This window comes from Centrocercus urophasianus, unplaced genomic scaffold, assembly GCF_019232065.1.
Source record: "Centrocercus urophasianus isolate 14NV4802_14NV808 unplaced genomic scaffold, USGS_Curo_1.0 seq_30, whole genome shotgun sequence".
Lineage (NCBI taxonomy): Eukaryota > Metazoa > Chordata > Aves > Galliformes > Phasianidae > Centrocercus > Centrocercus urophasianus.
In genome coordinates this window covers 11,148,019-11,161,585 of record NW_024884867.1, presented here as the reverse complement: position 1 = coordinate 11,161,585, position 13,567 = coordinate 11,148,019, and the positions used below count along the sequence as shown (strand labels likewise).

The window sequence follows — 13,567 nt, the reverse complement described above, 5'->3', positions numbered from 1 at the left end:
TCAGCCGCCTGGTGGGACGGTGGGCTGCCTGCAGCCCTGGGGAGGAGGACAAGGGAGCAGCACCCACTTCATGCTTTAAAGAGGCAATAGAGGGCGAAAGTGCCTGCGTGGGCAGCGCTTTGTTTTGGGGAGAAAAAGAGAGAATCCAAACAATTTCAAAAATTGAAGTAAGTAATGCGAAAAGTAAGCAGTGGCTGCTCCCCTGTGATCTGCAGCTCCACGCTTCCCCTGGCCTGTCTGCTATTGAAGAGGAATGTCAAAGTATCCCAGATCTGTCTGCATTCTCTGATGTAAGCCAGACCCACTTTGCTTGTGGCATGTGATTTTCAGGAAATACTGGAAGGAGGGAATAAGAAGAGGAGGAATAAGGGGTTAACTCAGAACAGCTCAAGCAGTTCATTATTTCCATTCTGCTGTGTTAGCTGTTCAGCAAGAAGTAAATGTTCATATTTTCCTGAAGTGTAAAATGATGTATCCTACTCTTTAAATTAAATCAAGGGACAAATCAAACAAACAAAAAAACCCAAGTGGATGAACTTGAACAAAGTTCTGGAATAAGAGTGTTTTTTTTAAAGTACACATAGAAATGCCATTGCCATTGGAAGTGGTGGAAGAACTCCACAGACACAACATCATCCCACAGTTCAGATCTGTATCCAAACCTCTGGCTTGTCAGTTTGGCCTGGAAATTTCTCAACAGTTAAATCATAAGATGCTTGATGCTTCTCATTCTGGTCCCAGCTGGGAATCTGGAAAGTATAATGCTTAAGCTGAGTATTCACTTTGATTCTTGGAAATAGGAACAACTTTTTTGGTTTTTTTTAAATCTCTTTTTTTTTTCCTGAATTGATCTGCCTGTAGCATATTGTTAGCATATGGTGACACATATGCCATTTGTATACTCTTCTATTTTGGTACAGGAGCTGCTAATTGTCCTGTTTTGGCTCAGGAGTATATTAAGTGTATTAAGTGTCTCTAATGCATCTCAGGTAATTATAATCCTGACTTGTGTTGCTGAATTATGGCAACATAGTTGGGAGATTTTTGATGCATTCAGGTCCAGTGCACAATTACACCTCTTCTGATAACTTTGTGGTTCTTTCGAACAAACATCCCCCCATATCACAAACCCATAGACTTTTAGTGAAATCTGAGCTATTAACAAGGAAAATGACAAAACAGCTACCCAGTGTCCACTGCAGTATATGAACGAGGTGCTCTCTGTCTTTGGGAGGTAGTGGGGTGTAGGGTAGAGCAAATAATGCACAAATTATTTTCACATCCATGGCTGCCACTGAGGTTCCCCACCTCAGTGCACTTCAGAATGCACTGACAAGAAATAAATCTGTATTCCAGGTTGAATCCCATTTTCCTGTCTCTGTAATCAAAAGTATATCTCTTAGGATGTTTTCCAAGCCAAGTAATTTTGTTTTCTGTCAACCTGAATTGAATACCTGTGCACCAAACCAAATATTGGAAGACTCCCTTTATGCCTTCCCCATGCTGCCAGGAACATTTAGATCTAAGATGCTGCTTCCGTGTTTCATCACTTAGATAAAAAGCCAGTTAATACGATAGTCATTATATTTTAGTTTTTCATTGCTCCCCCAAAGCATTTTTATCGTTGTCAGGTGTTATAATAAGGTTTTACCTGCAGGAGAAGCTGCTTCCAGAAGCCTGCCCTAATGCTGTTAGGTGAGCAGGGGCATTGCTGTGTGTGTAGACAGGAGAAGCTCAGGACTCAGGCTTGGCTTGTGCTGCTAAAGCTGGAAACATGTAATCTAAGCTGAGGGACACCGTTGTTTAATTGTTTGTGAAGAGTCTGATTCTGCTTCTGTCTTAGTGGCGCTCTGGTTGCTGATTCAGAAGTGCCTGAGGGATGTCCTGCATGCAGCAGCAGTAGCACCATGGGCTTTTGCTACACGAGGAGTCGTATTTTGCTGCTGAGCCTCTCAATCTGCTGCAGGGTAATGGGAGGAAGACAAGAAGAAGCAGAGCCTGAAAGTTACTTAGTGATTTTTTGGGAGACTCAAGGAAGGAGAACAGCTCTATATAAAGAGAAGATAGGCTTCTGATAGAGAGGTGCAGAAAAAGGCTGTTCAGACACTGCTGCTCCCTGCCCAAAACTAGAAAGTAGAGTAGAGATGATGGAAAGGGTAAAGATGATGAGAACAGCTGATGTTTCATGTTTCTTCATCTTGGTGAATGCAGTTGGAAGAGTGCGTTTTATTTTGTAACAGTTCCACTGCAGTGAGCAATGTTGCTTTGTTTCGTTACTGATATTGAACCCTTGGTTTTGGTTTTAACCTTTGCTTTTTTGGTTTTAACACACATCTCTTTCTTTCAGTATAATCCTATATGTTTGCTTACTGGCTTGTGTGTCCCACCACCCTCTGCTGGAAGGAACAAGGATTTTTCAGCTGTGGCTTTGTGCCCCAGGCAGCTCGAGTCCTGCAGCAGAAGCGGGCTGTGCGCTGGTGTGGGAGAGGCCCAGTTCTGCCCTGCTGTGACTGGCATCCATCCAGCAGAGAGAAGAGCAGTGTGTTGGGGTTTGATGTATAAAATGCTGTTTAGTTTCAGGACAAGACACGACCGGGTGAGATGGTGAGCATAGGGTCTGTGATAGCAGGGTGCTGAACTAGATGACTTGTCCTATTCTGTTTTGTTACCTTGACCACCGTTGTTAGGTCTGTAGATTTGAGGATGAATAGTGTTGCCAAAATAGACTGACTCACTGATGGTTCTCCTCTCATGTCCTGCCTGGAAAGGTGGCTGGTACCGGCTGCTGGCTTGGGAAGGGTAAACACCCCAAAGCAGGTAGCCAGAGGGAGCTTTCTTCCTCAGAATGGTTTCTTTTCTGGATGAAAGCATAGAGCTTGTCTGTCATGTTTATTTTCTTACATCTCTGCCCAAGTTATTTTTTTCTTAAATTCTTCCTATTTTAAGGCCGCTTTATACCAACCATGTAAATACTCTTTTTCAATGTAAAATGTCTTGCTCCCAGCTCACATTTCCATAAAACTGCTTTGGGAGGGTATCCCAGAGAGAAGTTACAGATGAGATTCTAAGATAGGCTTTTGTTTTATTATTATGTGTCTGTTCGTGTATCTGATATATGAGAATGTTTATGCTCTTCATCTTCTTTATCTCTTTGCTGTAGAGATACCTGTATGTCTTTGTTTTGTTCATCTCTTCTGTAGAATATGAAGTCTCTAAACTTTCTAGTTCATACAGGGAAACCTTTCAATACATGCTGTAATTCTGTCACAGTGTCCAGAACTTTTCAGATGAGATCTCAGACAAGGACTGTCTTCCTTCCCTGCACAGGCAAGCAGTTGTACAGATGAAAGAACTTGCACCACAGCTCTGAAACATGTTATTCAGGCCATGGACAGGTACTGTTTCCAGATTTCAAAGGCAGTATATGATCCAGACAAGACTGCAAGAGCCTCTGGTCTTAATTAGCTGTACGTTTCCTGAACAGCTCTCTCAAGTCATGGCAGAAACATAACGGCCTCGCAGGATTTTTGTTCTCCTCCTTTGTACAAGGCTCTCTAATGGCCCCAGCATTGGAAAGAGCAGCTTTGTGCTGTAAAGTCACTTTGGATTTGTACCTTGTAAGAACGTGTCCAGACTGCTGGGTCCATCTGTCTCTGCTGAGATCATTGTGTGGCTTCTGGACTTGAAGATGATGGTGTTATGGTTGTCCCTATGGTCATGTCACTCAGTGTTGGCTATTGGTATTGTTCCTATTCTGTATTTCTTCCTCATCAGTTCACATGACAGTAATGTCTTTTCTTAGATATTCAGAGACACTTAAAAAGGGAGAAAAGGAACATGCTCCAGAGCTTTCAAGTAGCTTTGTGGAAAAGGTAGAGTATATTTTATTTTGGGAGTATAGCCCAGATAAGACTTTTTACCAAGAACCATTATATCTCAAGTTGAATTTTTAATTGATTTAGCTTCTCTGATCTGTACTTTGCCCGACATGAACCACTCACCTTTGGACTGAGTCCAGGGTGTAATGGAAAGTTAGCTGAAACCTCATCAGCTTTTGTTAAACCTGAGTGAATTTCAGCCCAGCACATTTCTTGTGAATAATTAAGCAGTTAAGCAGCTGATGGATTTGAACCTGTGGCTTCACTCAGCCATATTTCACAAGGAATGGGCTCATAGTGTTTTTTATGGGTCTTCTTTTGGCCTGCTGCGATGGATAACTGCATCATCTGGCAACCCAGAGTGGATGTTTTTCCATCTCCCACTCATTACCAGCATGAGCTGCTCCATGTGGCACTCCTCTCATCAGTTTCTGCTTCCAGTGGTAAAGTCTCCAGTATTTATTTCTCTTTTTCCCCTTTTTATGTAACATTCCGAGTTGTTATCCTTTACTTTAATATCACTTTCTATCAGTACAACTGCTGTAGTCACAGCGAGGGTGTAGTGCTATGGCAACAGTGTATTAGCTGCAGTCTTGCCAGTGAGTAAGACACAGCACAGCAATCAGATGATTTATCAAAATCTGCTGTGGCAGAACTGAGCAGTGAGCTGGTGGCCTGAGCTGTCCCACAACCTGCCCATCTCTTTCCTGTTGGTTGTGATACTCAGATACGTTCTCTGCTGACAGTTTCCAGCGATGCCATTTTAGACCTGACTGACTTAGCACCTTGCAAAATATTTTTAGATGTGCAATAATCTCCCAGCTATCTTTGGCAGTGAGCAACAATGGAAAGCAAGCATTTTTTTTCTGTGACTTTTCCACAAAGGTACTTTCTGTGATTTCAGGGAAGGAGAGAACATATAAATGGAAGAAAATAAAAAGAACACTCCTGGAATGGAGCGCATAAGAGACGTGTCAGATTTCCACTGCTAAAGGCTGCGAGCGCTGCCCTCCACCACGGGCTGCCCTGAGCTCCAGCTGTGGTCGCAGGGTGCAGCCGTGCTCCTCTGTCCCACGTACACAGCTGCGATGGGCACTGCAGCACCGTACGTTTGTTAAGCCTTTGCCCAGATGTGGCAGTGATAAGAAATCCCTTACACAGATTTTACATATGCAAATGTGTAGATGCTCCTTGCCGTCAGGGTTTGGCCAGAAGCTCCTAGAGAGGTATCGAGCAGGGGCAGGCTGCTGCAGATGTAAGGACTCAGAAAGTTTTTAGTGAGACTGGTACTAGTGCTTAGACAAATTATGTTTGCCTGTTGCCCCCTCAACCTAATTAGTCTCCAGTTCTACTTGCATGCAGTGAATCAGTGAGTTTGTATTACTGTTGTCACTACCTTAATAGTACAGGAAGGTGATTTGAGTTAGAAGGTGCTTTATTTTTCATGCTATAAGCCCATGCCTTGTGATTCGAGTGGACATTGTTTTGTTGCATACCAGCATACTGAAGTCATTTATCAGGTGCTGCTGAACAGTTAAATGAGCAGTCCTTAGAGTCTTCTTGTTAGGTGTGAGTATCCCAAGTTTGGATGTCTGTGTGCTTGAGGTTCCCACATCTTCCTCATCCCCTACCAAGGCAGATCATACCATTGCTCTGCTATGGAGAGGAGACCTTAGACTCCTGCTGCACATTCTGCTCCATGCCTCTGGCTGCTCAGGAGCACCCAGTAAAAGAGCCAGAAAGGGTTATTTGTTGTTTAATTTAGCAAGGAAGGCAGTTGATGATGCATGAATTGGTCTGACACCTATCAAGTTCTGTGATCTTATTTGTTAATCTTTTTAACTTTCTGTTTTATTAGGGTAGGGTTTCAAGAGCAAATAGGATAAATGAGATTAAGTCTGCCACCCCAAATTACTCTCCTCTGAGTTACGAGCAGATTCACTCTGTTGAAGAATTATAATTACGAGGAAAATGCTGCCTGTGTAATTGTGTGCTTCGTTCAGAAGAACTTGAGATCCGTAATTATCCGCAATGTGCCGGGGCAGCACATGCTGGCACTTCATTTCAGCTGTAAACAAAACCATGGAAGGTTTCTGTCCAGCATGCTTATGGAAGTAGCGCAAAGCAGCATGGCTGGAATCGCACTGTTATCCATCAGGGCTCCTGGTTCCATTGTGGGATCTAAGTTAACTTAGAGCATCGGCAGTGCAGTGCCTTTGAGAAGTGCTGCTGTTACCTGGAAGGTGGTTGTTGGTGGCGGGGTGAGGAGCACCGCCTGCGTGGAGCAGCGTGTCTTTGGAGCCGTAGAGGCACCTGGTGAGGCAGGTGTAGCTGCTGGGACGCAGGCAAGTCCCTGCACACTCCGTGCTGCTCCCTTCACTTAACTTTTTCATGGGCTTTTCCTTTGAGTTCTGCAATGACTGCAGTTCTGCAGCTGATCATAAAGTGCAAGGGCTGTTTCTTTGGCTTTGTGATTCCATGGTGAGATGAGTTGGTGACACAAAGACCACAGCCTGTTGAAACCTTGGATTCGCCAGCAAACCGAAGAAAGCTTTGAATCCGTGTGGCGTTTATCTGAATTCAAAACAGCTTCCATTAAGTAAAGCCTATGAAAAGTTCATCTAGGTGTGTCCCAGAGATGAGCGTTATTGCTGCTGGAAGCAGCTCTCCCAGAGGAGGAAATGCACAACGTAGGCTCACTGCAGGGCCTGTCCAGATGTTTCTGCAGCTTCCTTCTCGTGGCAGAGTGCAGAAGGGCAGATGCCACTTTTGCCTGATGGGTTAGCAATTAAACCAGCCTGCCAGATGTGGATTACAATTTTTGTTACTTCGGCTAAAACTGTGTGTGCATTAGATGAGAAGGATAGAGAGGATGCATCATGTTTTGTGAGTCCTGTTAGCAGTTTGATTTTCTCTTTCAGACCATTTTGCAGTTATGAGTCAGGACTTGATCTCACATCTGTTTTTATCCATCAGCCCAGTTTACAAATGAGGCCTCTTCTGACCCATCTAAAATTTTATGTAATATCTAATACTGCATAAACATTCTGGGAAGAAAAAAGGGAAGGATGGTGCGCAGACCTTCTGGCTAGTATGTACAGTGACTCACTCTATCCTTCATTTCAGCTTCCATGAAGTATTTTCACACACAGTGTTTACCCATTAAATGAGCTGTTTAGTTTAGCTTATGGCTCAGGTTTTTCATAGTATTTTGATGTATTTGTTGGGAACATGACAAAGGGAATAACAAATGGGAACATTAACTCATCCTTACATTAATCATCTGAGGGAGTCTCTCATGTAATCTTTCTGTGAATTAGCAGCTATCTGGAAGAAAAAGTCTCTTGCCTGCTCACAAAGAAATGGGAGAAAATGTGCTGTCCTTCTAATGCTGGCCACAAGAGCACACATGTTTAACAGTGTCTCTTCAAAGTCAGTAACACCATTCTCAGCTGTTCAAAACAGCACATCAGTAGCACAAGCAGTGCGAATTAGATTTGGGATAATATTGGGTGTGCATTGGTGTTTTTTTTCTCTCTGCAGGCTTCAGGCTGGCAAACAGCCCGATTCAGCTGTAGATGTAACTCAGGCAAAATGTGATCTGGAATGCGTGTGTTAATGCTCGGTTTATGTGAATGGTGGCAAGGTGCTGCAGCTGACTGGCTTGAGCAGTTTGCCAGGCTCCCTGCTGGCAGGGCAGGCAGGAACTGAAAGAGAAATAAGATTGCTGTAATGCTTAGCAGCTTTAGAGAGGCTGTAAATGGCTGAGTGAGTAAACGCTGCGTTTTATTGGACCCGGTTGCCTGTCTTGGTCCAGCCCTCCTCTGCAATGGGAAATGATCTTTGCGGTTAGAGCAACTGTCCTGTAAGTAACAGGCATTTCTCCAAGCTCTTTCCAAAGTCCCCTTGTTTCTCTCCTTGTCTTTTTTGTCCTCCCCTGTTACTTGTGCTGAGTGTGCTGTGTCTGTCAGTGTTTTGGAGCAGTGCTCTCATGGCAGTTGCCATTCCCTTTCTTTTCAGCATTCCCAGGTTCTGCAGCCACTGGCAGAGCTCATGCTCTGTCCAAATTCCCACCAGGGAGAGGTTTTGCAGTGTTGGTTTTGCTTGTTATTTAGAGTTGGAAACCACTCAGGAAGATTCTGTGGAATGTGAATGGCCTTTGCATTGTACCTGCTGTGGTGATCAAGGGTGTAAGAATCCTGTTTTGCTTTCTGCCAGATGAGAACTGGCCACTGTCTGTAAGCAGGCAGTGTACACAATAAACAGAAATGCAACAATTGAACGCAGCTTTTACACAGAGAAGCAAAATGCCAGGTTGCAAATAAAGCAATAGGGTTGCAAAGCCCCACAAGCCACGTGAGCAGCTGGAGCTTTCTGTGCTCTGGAACAAAGCGTCTTTACAAAGGGCGGCTGCAGCGTACTGAAAATTGCTGAAACTGGCAATTGAAATTTCTGATGTTAAATTGTGAATCTGGCTGAATGGCTGGTGGAGAGTGGATGAGACTACCTTTGTGATGGTGGCGAATGGGAAGAAACTGCTCGATACAGCCAAAAGAGCCCTCACCTGTAACTGTTCTCCTCCACAGGTGCCCCTGGCTGACAAAAGCCATCTCCCCAGCCATCCCGGTGTACAATGGGCTCGTGTTCTTGTTTGTGCTGGCAAACTTCAGCATGGCTACTTTCATGGACCCTGGAGTTTTTCCACGAGGTAACAGAAAACTGATGGACTGATGGATGCCCCTTCCCTCTCCCCCCCCCATCCCTTTTTCTTTTCTCTGATAATCTTTCTTGTAGATTTTTAATTTGTTTATGTATTATCTTTTACCCTCAGCTGGCAGTAGAGGTGATATAGTAGGAAGAGCTTCTGAGACTTCCCAGCTTCTGAGCTGGGAGGTGTCAGTTGTCCTTGCACTCGCTGGGGCTGGCAGTTGAGGGTACAGGGCTGCACAGCATCCTTCTCCTTTGAGCAGCTCTCCGGACTGATGTGATTCCAGTTGCCATCCCTGTGTCATGCTGGCATGTTGGATTTAAGTTGCTGTCTTCACAATAGGAAGTTGAATGTAGTGGAGGGGAGAGGCTGAACTTTCTGAAACATCTTAATCAAAGCTGACTTTCCTTCCAAAAAGCCTTAAAACAAATGCGTAAGCATTGAATGCTAGAAAAGGCAATGATTAAGTCTTGCTTTAGAGCGTCAAAAAATGTATACCTTTAAAAGATATCCCTGCTTGAATTAGTATGGATGCACAGCTGATTAAATAGGATAAAGATTGCTCTGCTCATGTAATGGGAAACACAGTGGAGCTCTCTCTTTTAACACAACTTAATGAGAGAATTATCACCTAATTTTATCTGTTTTCCAATAATTATTCTCATGCAGTTTGCATCAGAGACTGCTCTGGGCAGTCTTGCCAAACCGGTGGATCTGTGCTCTTTGCAAGGTGTTCTTGCCCAGCTCTGTTCTGTGAATATAAAAGCTATTTTGAATTGCCATTGCACCTGTCAAGAACAAGGTACCTGTACTGCCAGCTTCCATGAATAGTGAGTGCCAGGTTTCTCCAGGTAGCGGGGAATAATGATGAGCATCTGCTGCCCTTCCCTCCAGCTGAGCCCTGTGAACCTCTGAGCAATTACTGCAGACTCCTGCAAAAGAAATAATTGTGTGCAGAGGCAACATTTAGTCATTTGTGCAGGATGATGTGCATAAAGGTACAAATGGGTGGTAGTGAGATTTTAAAAAATGTAAGCACATCTGGTTTCCTGCATTTTTCAGTGCTTCCCTCTCATCAGACATAACCACACTTGAATATGCTGTGAGTGTGAGGTCATTGATGGCAGCCCCGCTCTTGGCCTTCGGTAGGAGGAGCACTGAAACAATATTGTTCAGTTCTGAACATCTCCGTTTGGGAATCTAATATCTTTGTACAGTGTGCTTTCCTCAAAATGGAGTTTGCTGACTTTCTGTGCCCTACTGTGATCAGGACTGAGCATATTGTAAATTCATGCCTTCCTTTAGACTTCTCTAACTTCCTCTTGCCAACAAGCTCTTTAGTTTGGTCTTTGTATTTAAAGGAGAAAAGAATACGGAGATCAAATGGAAACTTTGAAATATTCATAGCATCATTAAGGTTGGGAAAGACTGCTAAGATCACCTAATCCAACCATCAATTAATTCTCATCAGCTTCTTTTAATTCCCAGTTCCTCAGCAAAGGAGTCAGGAGCAAAGCGGAGTGCCCTACAGCTCGCCTTTCTTCCATCCCTTTCTGTTTACTTGTGGCCGCAGGCTTATCTCCCTGTGCTCTGCATGTACTTGGTCTGAAAGAGGCTGGGAGTAGGGAAAGTGCAAGAGAGATGGGAGTCATACTTAAAGAAAATGAAGGGGTAAAAGTGTAGATGTGTGAAGGAAGCAATCTGATAAGGAAAAGATGGGAAAGACTATAAATACCATTGCTGGGAGGAAAGGGGAGCAGATGTTATTTCAGATCACAAGTGTGCATGCTAAAAAAGCTATTGCTACCCCACACCGCCCACAGAGCTGCAACCCAAGGAGTTCAAAAACTGTGGGAGTGATTTAAAATGATGTACCATGGATCTGTTTGCTTTCTGCTGTTGAAATTACATATTTATCTTGGTTTCCGAGCTTTTTAGCACATTCCCGATAGTTACAAATTTACTTTAAAAACAAAATAATAGAAAAGCAATGCAAAAACAGAGTCTTTAGAAATGGCAGGATTCCTTTAAGGAAGCTGCCAAAAATCGTGAGATGTGTTATAAAACCAGGAGATTTGGTTGCGTTTTGTCAGCAGATAACTGAAAGAATCTGTGGTAAGGTACCGACCTCTACCAATGGCTTCTGGTGCTCAGATCACCTAGAGCTGGTAATAAGGACATCTCCAGCTGTATCTATGAGCTTACAGGTTCTCTGGCATGGGGGAAGTAAGCCCCCTTTTTCTTGTATTACTGAACAGGACCTAAATTAACCTCCTGGATCCGTTACCTACTTATGGATTCTTTTTTTTATGTTGCTGGCTCTCTGAATGATCCTGATATGAGCCAGGTCTTGCTCTGTGCAATTGAGCTGCCAGTAATACACTAAAATGATTGAGAAGAAAGGGAAGTCACTGAAACTGAGACTGCCCTGACAAATCTGCTTTACAGTCTGAATTGAGTTTGCTGATGTTTGTTGCTGGCTAATTATAAATACCAACTGCAAACTGACTTCCAGTATTTTTTATGTGAATATTCCATAAATACTCTTAGTTGTGTCAGTTCTGCCAGACTGATGTGTTTATACAAGCACATATCACTGCACGTACGTATGTACAACTTACTGACTTTTTGACCGCATAGTCAGTATTTCTACAAGTGTTTAAATGGTGTGACCACTCTCGTGTCTTGTTTTCCTATGCCCACACATGCATTGCACAGCATGGACTGATTTGAAGCATTGAAGAACCCAAAGATTGTATTAATAGAAGTGCCCCAAGGGATTTGGAGTCTGGCTCCCACTGACTGCCACTGATCGTTTATGAAGGAAAACTGTAGGGAGCAGTGCCAGTACAGCAGTCTGCTTCCATGCACAAACATTAATCCAGAAAATATTCTTGCAAGGTAAATATTGTAGCTGAGCCAAATCCCAGACTCATCTAAGCAAAGGGAAAAGGTCCTTCTGAAGTTGGTGGAAATTCAATCATTTTAGTAGGGCTAACACATTTAGAGAAGATTTAATACAGAACAGCATGACAGTTATTGATGCTCCACCGGGATAATATCATGAATTTCCACCTAATTTGGAGTCTGTCAATGCCAGCTGCACTGCAGTGTTTTACCAGGTGTTAAGTAGAGTTTAACTTCTTACGTAGTCTCTGTCGAAAGGAAACAAATAAAGATTACAGGAATCTAGAATAAAAGATGAGCTGTTGTGAACATCCTTCTTTCCTTTTCTTCCCAAGATGCATTCTAGACTGGCTGTTATTTTTTTGCATTTATTTTTAAATGGCCTCTTTTTTTAAACAGCAGCACTTGGTTGAGATGATAAGCCATCCACCCACTGGGTTGTCATTAATAAAATGACTGCCATATTGTCCTCCCCATGTTACTAATGGCAAAGAGAGGCTAAATAACTTATCCCAAGGTCACAGAGTGAAAAATTCAGAATGCAGGACTTGATGACTTCCAGTCCTGTGCTCAAATCACTGGATTGTACTGCCTTTGAGAGAAGCGAGATCATCCCAGTTATGTACTGCTACTAAAGTAAGAATATTTGGGGTATGCTATGAAGAAGTGAGCAGGAAAGATGCTATAAGGAAGCAGACACTGGTGCCAGGGCTCATTGCAGGCACACAGATTGCTTCTCACTGTGGCATCAAGCTCCCAGGAGCAAAAGAACTTTGGGATGGTGGTGGACTGGCGCTGGAGCACTTGACAAATTATCGCATGGGGTCATCTGGGTTGGTTTGGAGGTTTGAGCTAACAAAACTTTATTTTAATATCTCTTAATGTAATTTCTTGTGATTTATGTGCTGGTAAGCTAGCATTGAATTAATCTTAAATAGCCTTCTCAACAGGGGCTTGAATATTTCTTGATTTCTGTCTCCTCTTTGACTCTAGTTTGCATCTCATCCCATCCATTCTGCCTGTAACTGTTGGCTAAGATAAGACTCAAACACTTCTCTTTGTCCAGGCTCTGGACTGGCTGCCTGGTGCTCCCATGGGAGCTGCCTCGAGTGCAGAAACAAGCCCAGATCACTGATATGTTCAGCAACCAGGACAACCTGTTCTGACAGTCCATCACTTCCACCACTCTGTTTCTCTGACAAGCCCAAGAGCGCATGCAGTGCCCCTGTATCCAAGGCACTGTCTGGATTAGATATTTTATCATTACTCTGTTATTTCCAGTAACTTTTAGTTTTGCATTGAGCAGCAGATGAAGATGAAGATAAAGACGATGACTTCCGAGCTCCACTCTACAAGAATGTGGAGATTAAAGGAATCCAAGTACGGATGAAATGGTGTGCCACCTGCCACTTCTACCGTCCTCCACGCTGCTCTCACTGCAGCGTCTGTGACAACTGTGTTGAGGTAACAGTGCTGCTGATTGTGTTGACTTTGGCCCTGTGATTGGGGTTGCACGTACATGCTACTGGAAATGTGCAGTTGGGTCCTTCCCCCAGTGTTTCAATTCTTGGAAGTTCCCAGCTCTAACCTTGGTGATGGTCTTCTACTGATCGGTACCATTTGAAGCACAGCCTTCTGTTATGATATATGTTACATATGCAATATTGTTTGATGTCAGCTTTGTTGCTGATGATAATTAGGTTAAAAGGTTTATAATCCTGGCTGTGTCTTCCTCAAGGTAGCTTAGGGGTCGTGATTGTAAAAAAGAGGTGAATGGGAGCATTTGTGGAGAGGCAGAGTTCAGGAGAGCGGAAAGTTCAGGGTGAACTGTTCTCACTTGTGTGTTTGTCCACTAGTGAGGGCACCAGTTTGTTTGAAATGAAGTGATGAACCATAAGATCACCGGGGATGTGTGGAAATCAAGGTCAGAATTCTGTGTGCAGTTCTACACTCAGTGGAAGGGCTCTATGTTTACATCAACACCTCAGCTTGGAGCATGAACTCAGTCATGCTTCTAATGTTGTCCCTCTGAATTATAGGGCTTTCATGTTTCTTAATAACCCTGAGGTCTTGG

The 13,567-nt window shown here is 43.5% G+C and overlaps 1 protein-coding gene across 2 annotated transcripts in view; it reads left to right on the top strand.

Moving 5' to 3' along the window:
* The window catches only part of ZDHHC8 (zinc finger DHHC-type palmitoyltransferase 8), an 88,502-nt gene that overhangs the window by 55,613 nt on the left and 19,322 nt on the right, over positions 1 to 13,567 (top strand). For both annotated transcript variants that reach the window (XM_042828827.1, XM_042828826.1), the window contains exons 2-3: positions 8,465 to 8,586; positions 12,800 to 12,957. In XM_042828827.1, coding sequence (XP_042684761.1) covers positions 8,465 to 8,586; positions 12,800 to 12,957 — 280 coding nt within the window. The remainder of the gene's footprint in view (positions 1 to 8,464; positions 8,587 to 12,799; positions 12,958 to 13,567) is intronic.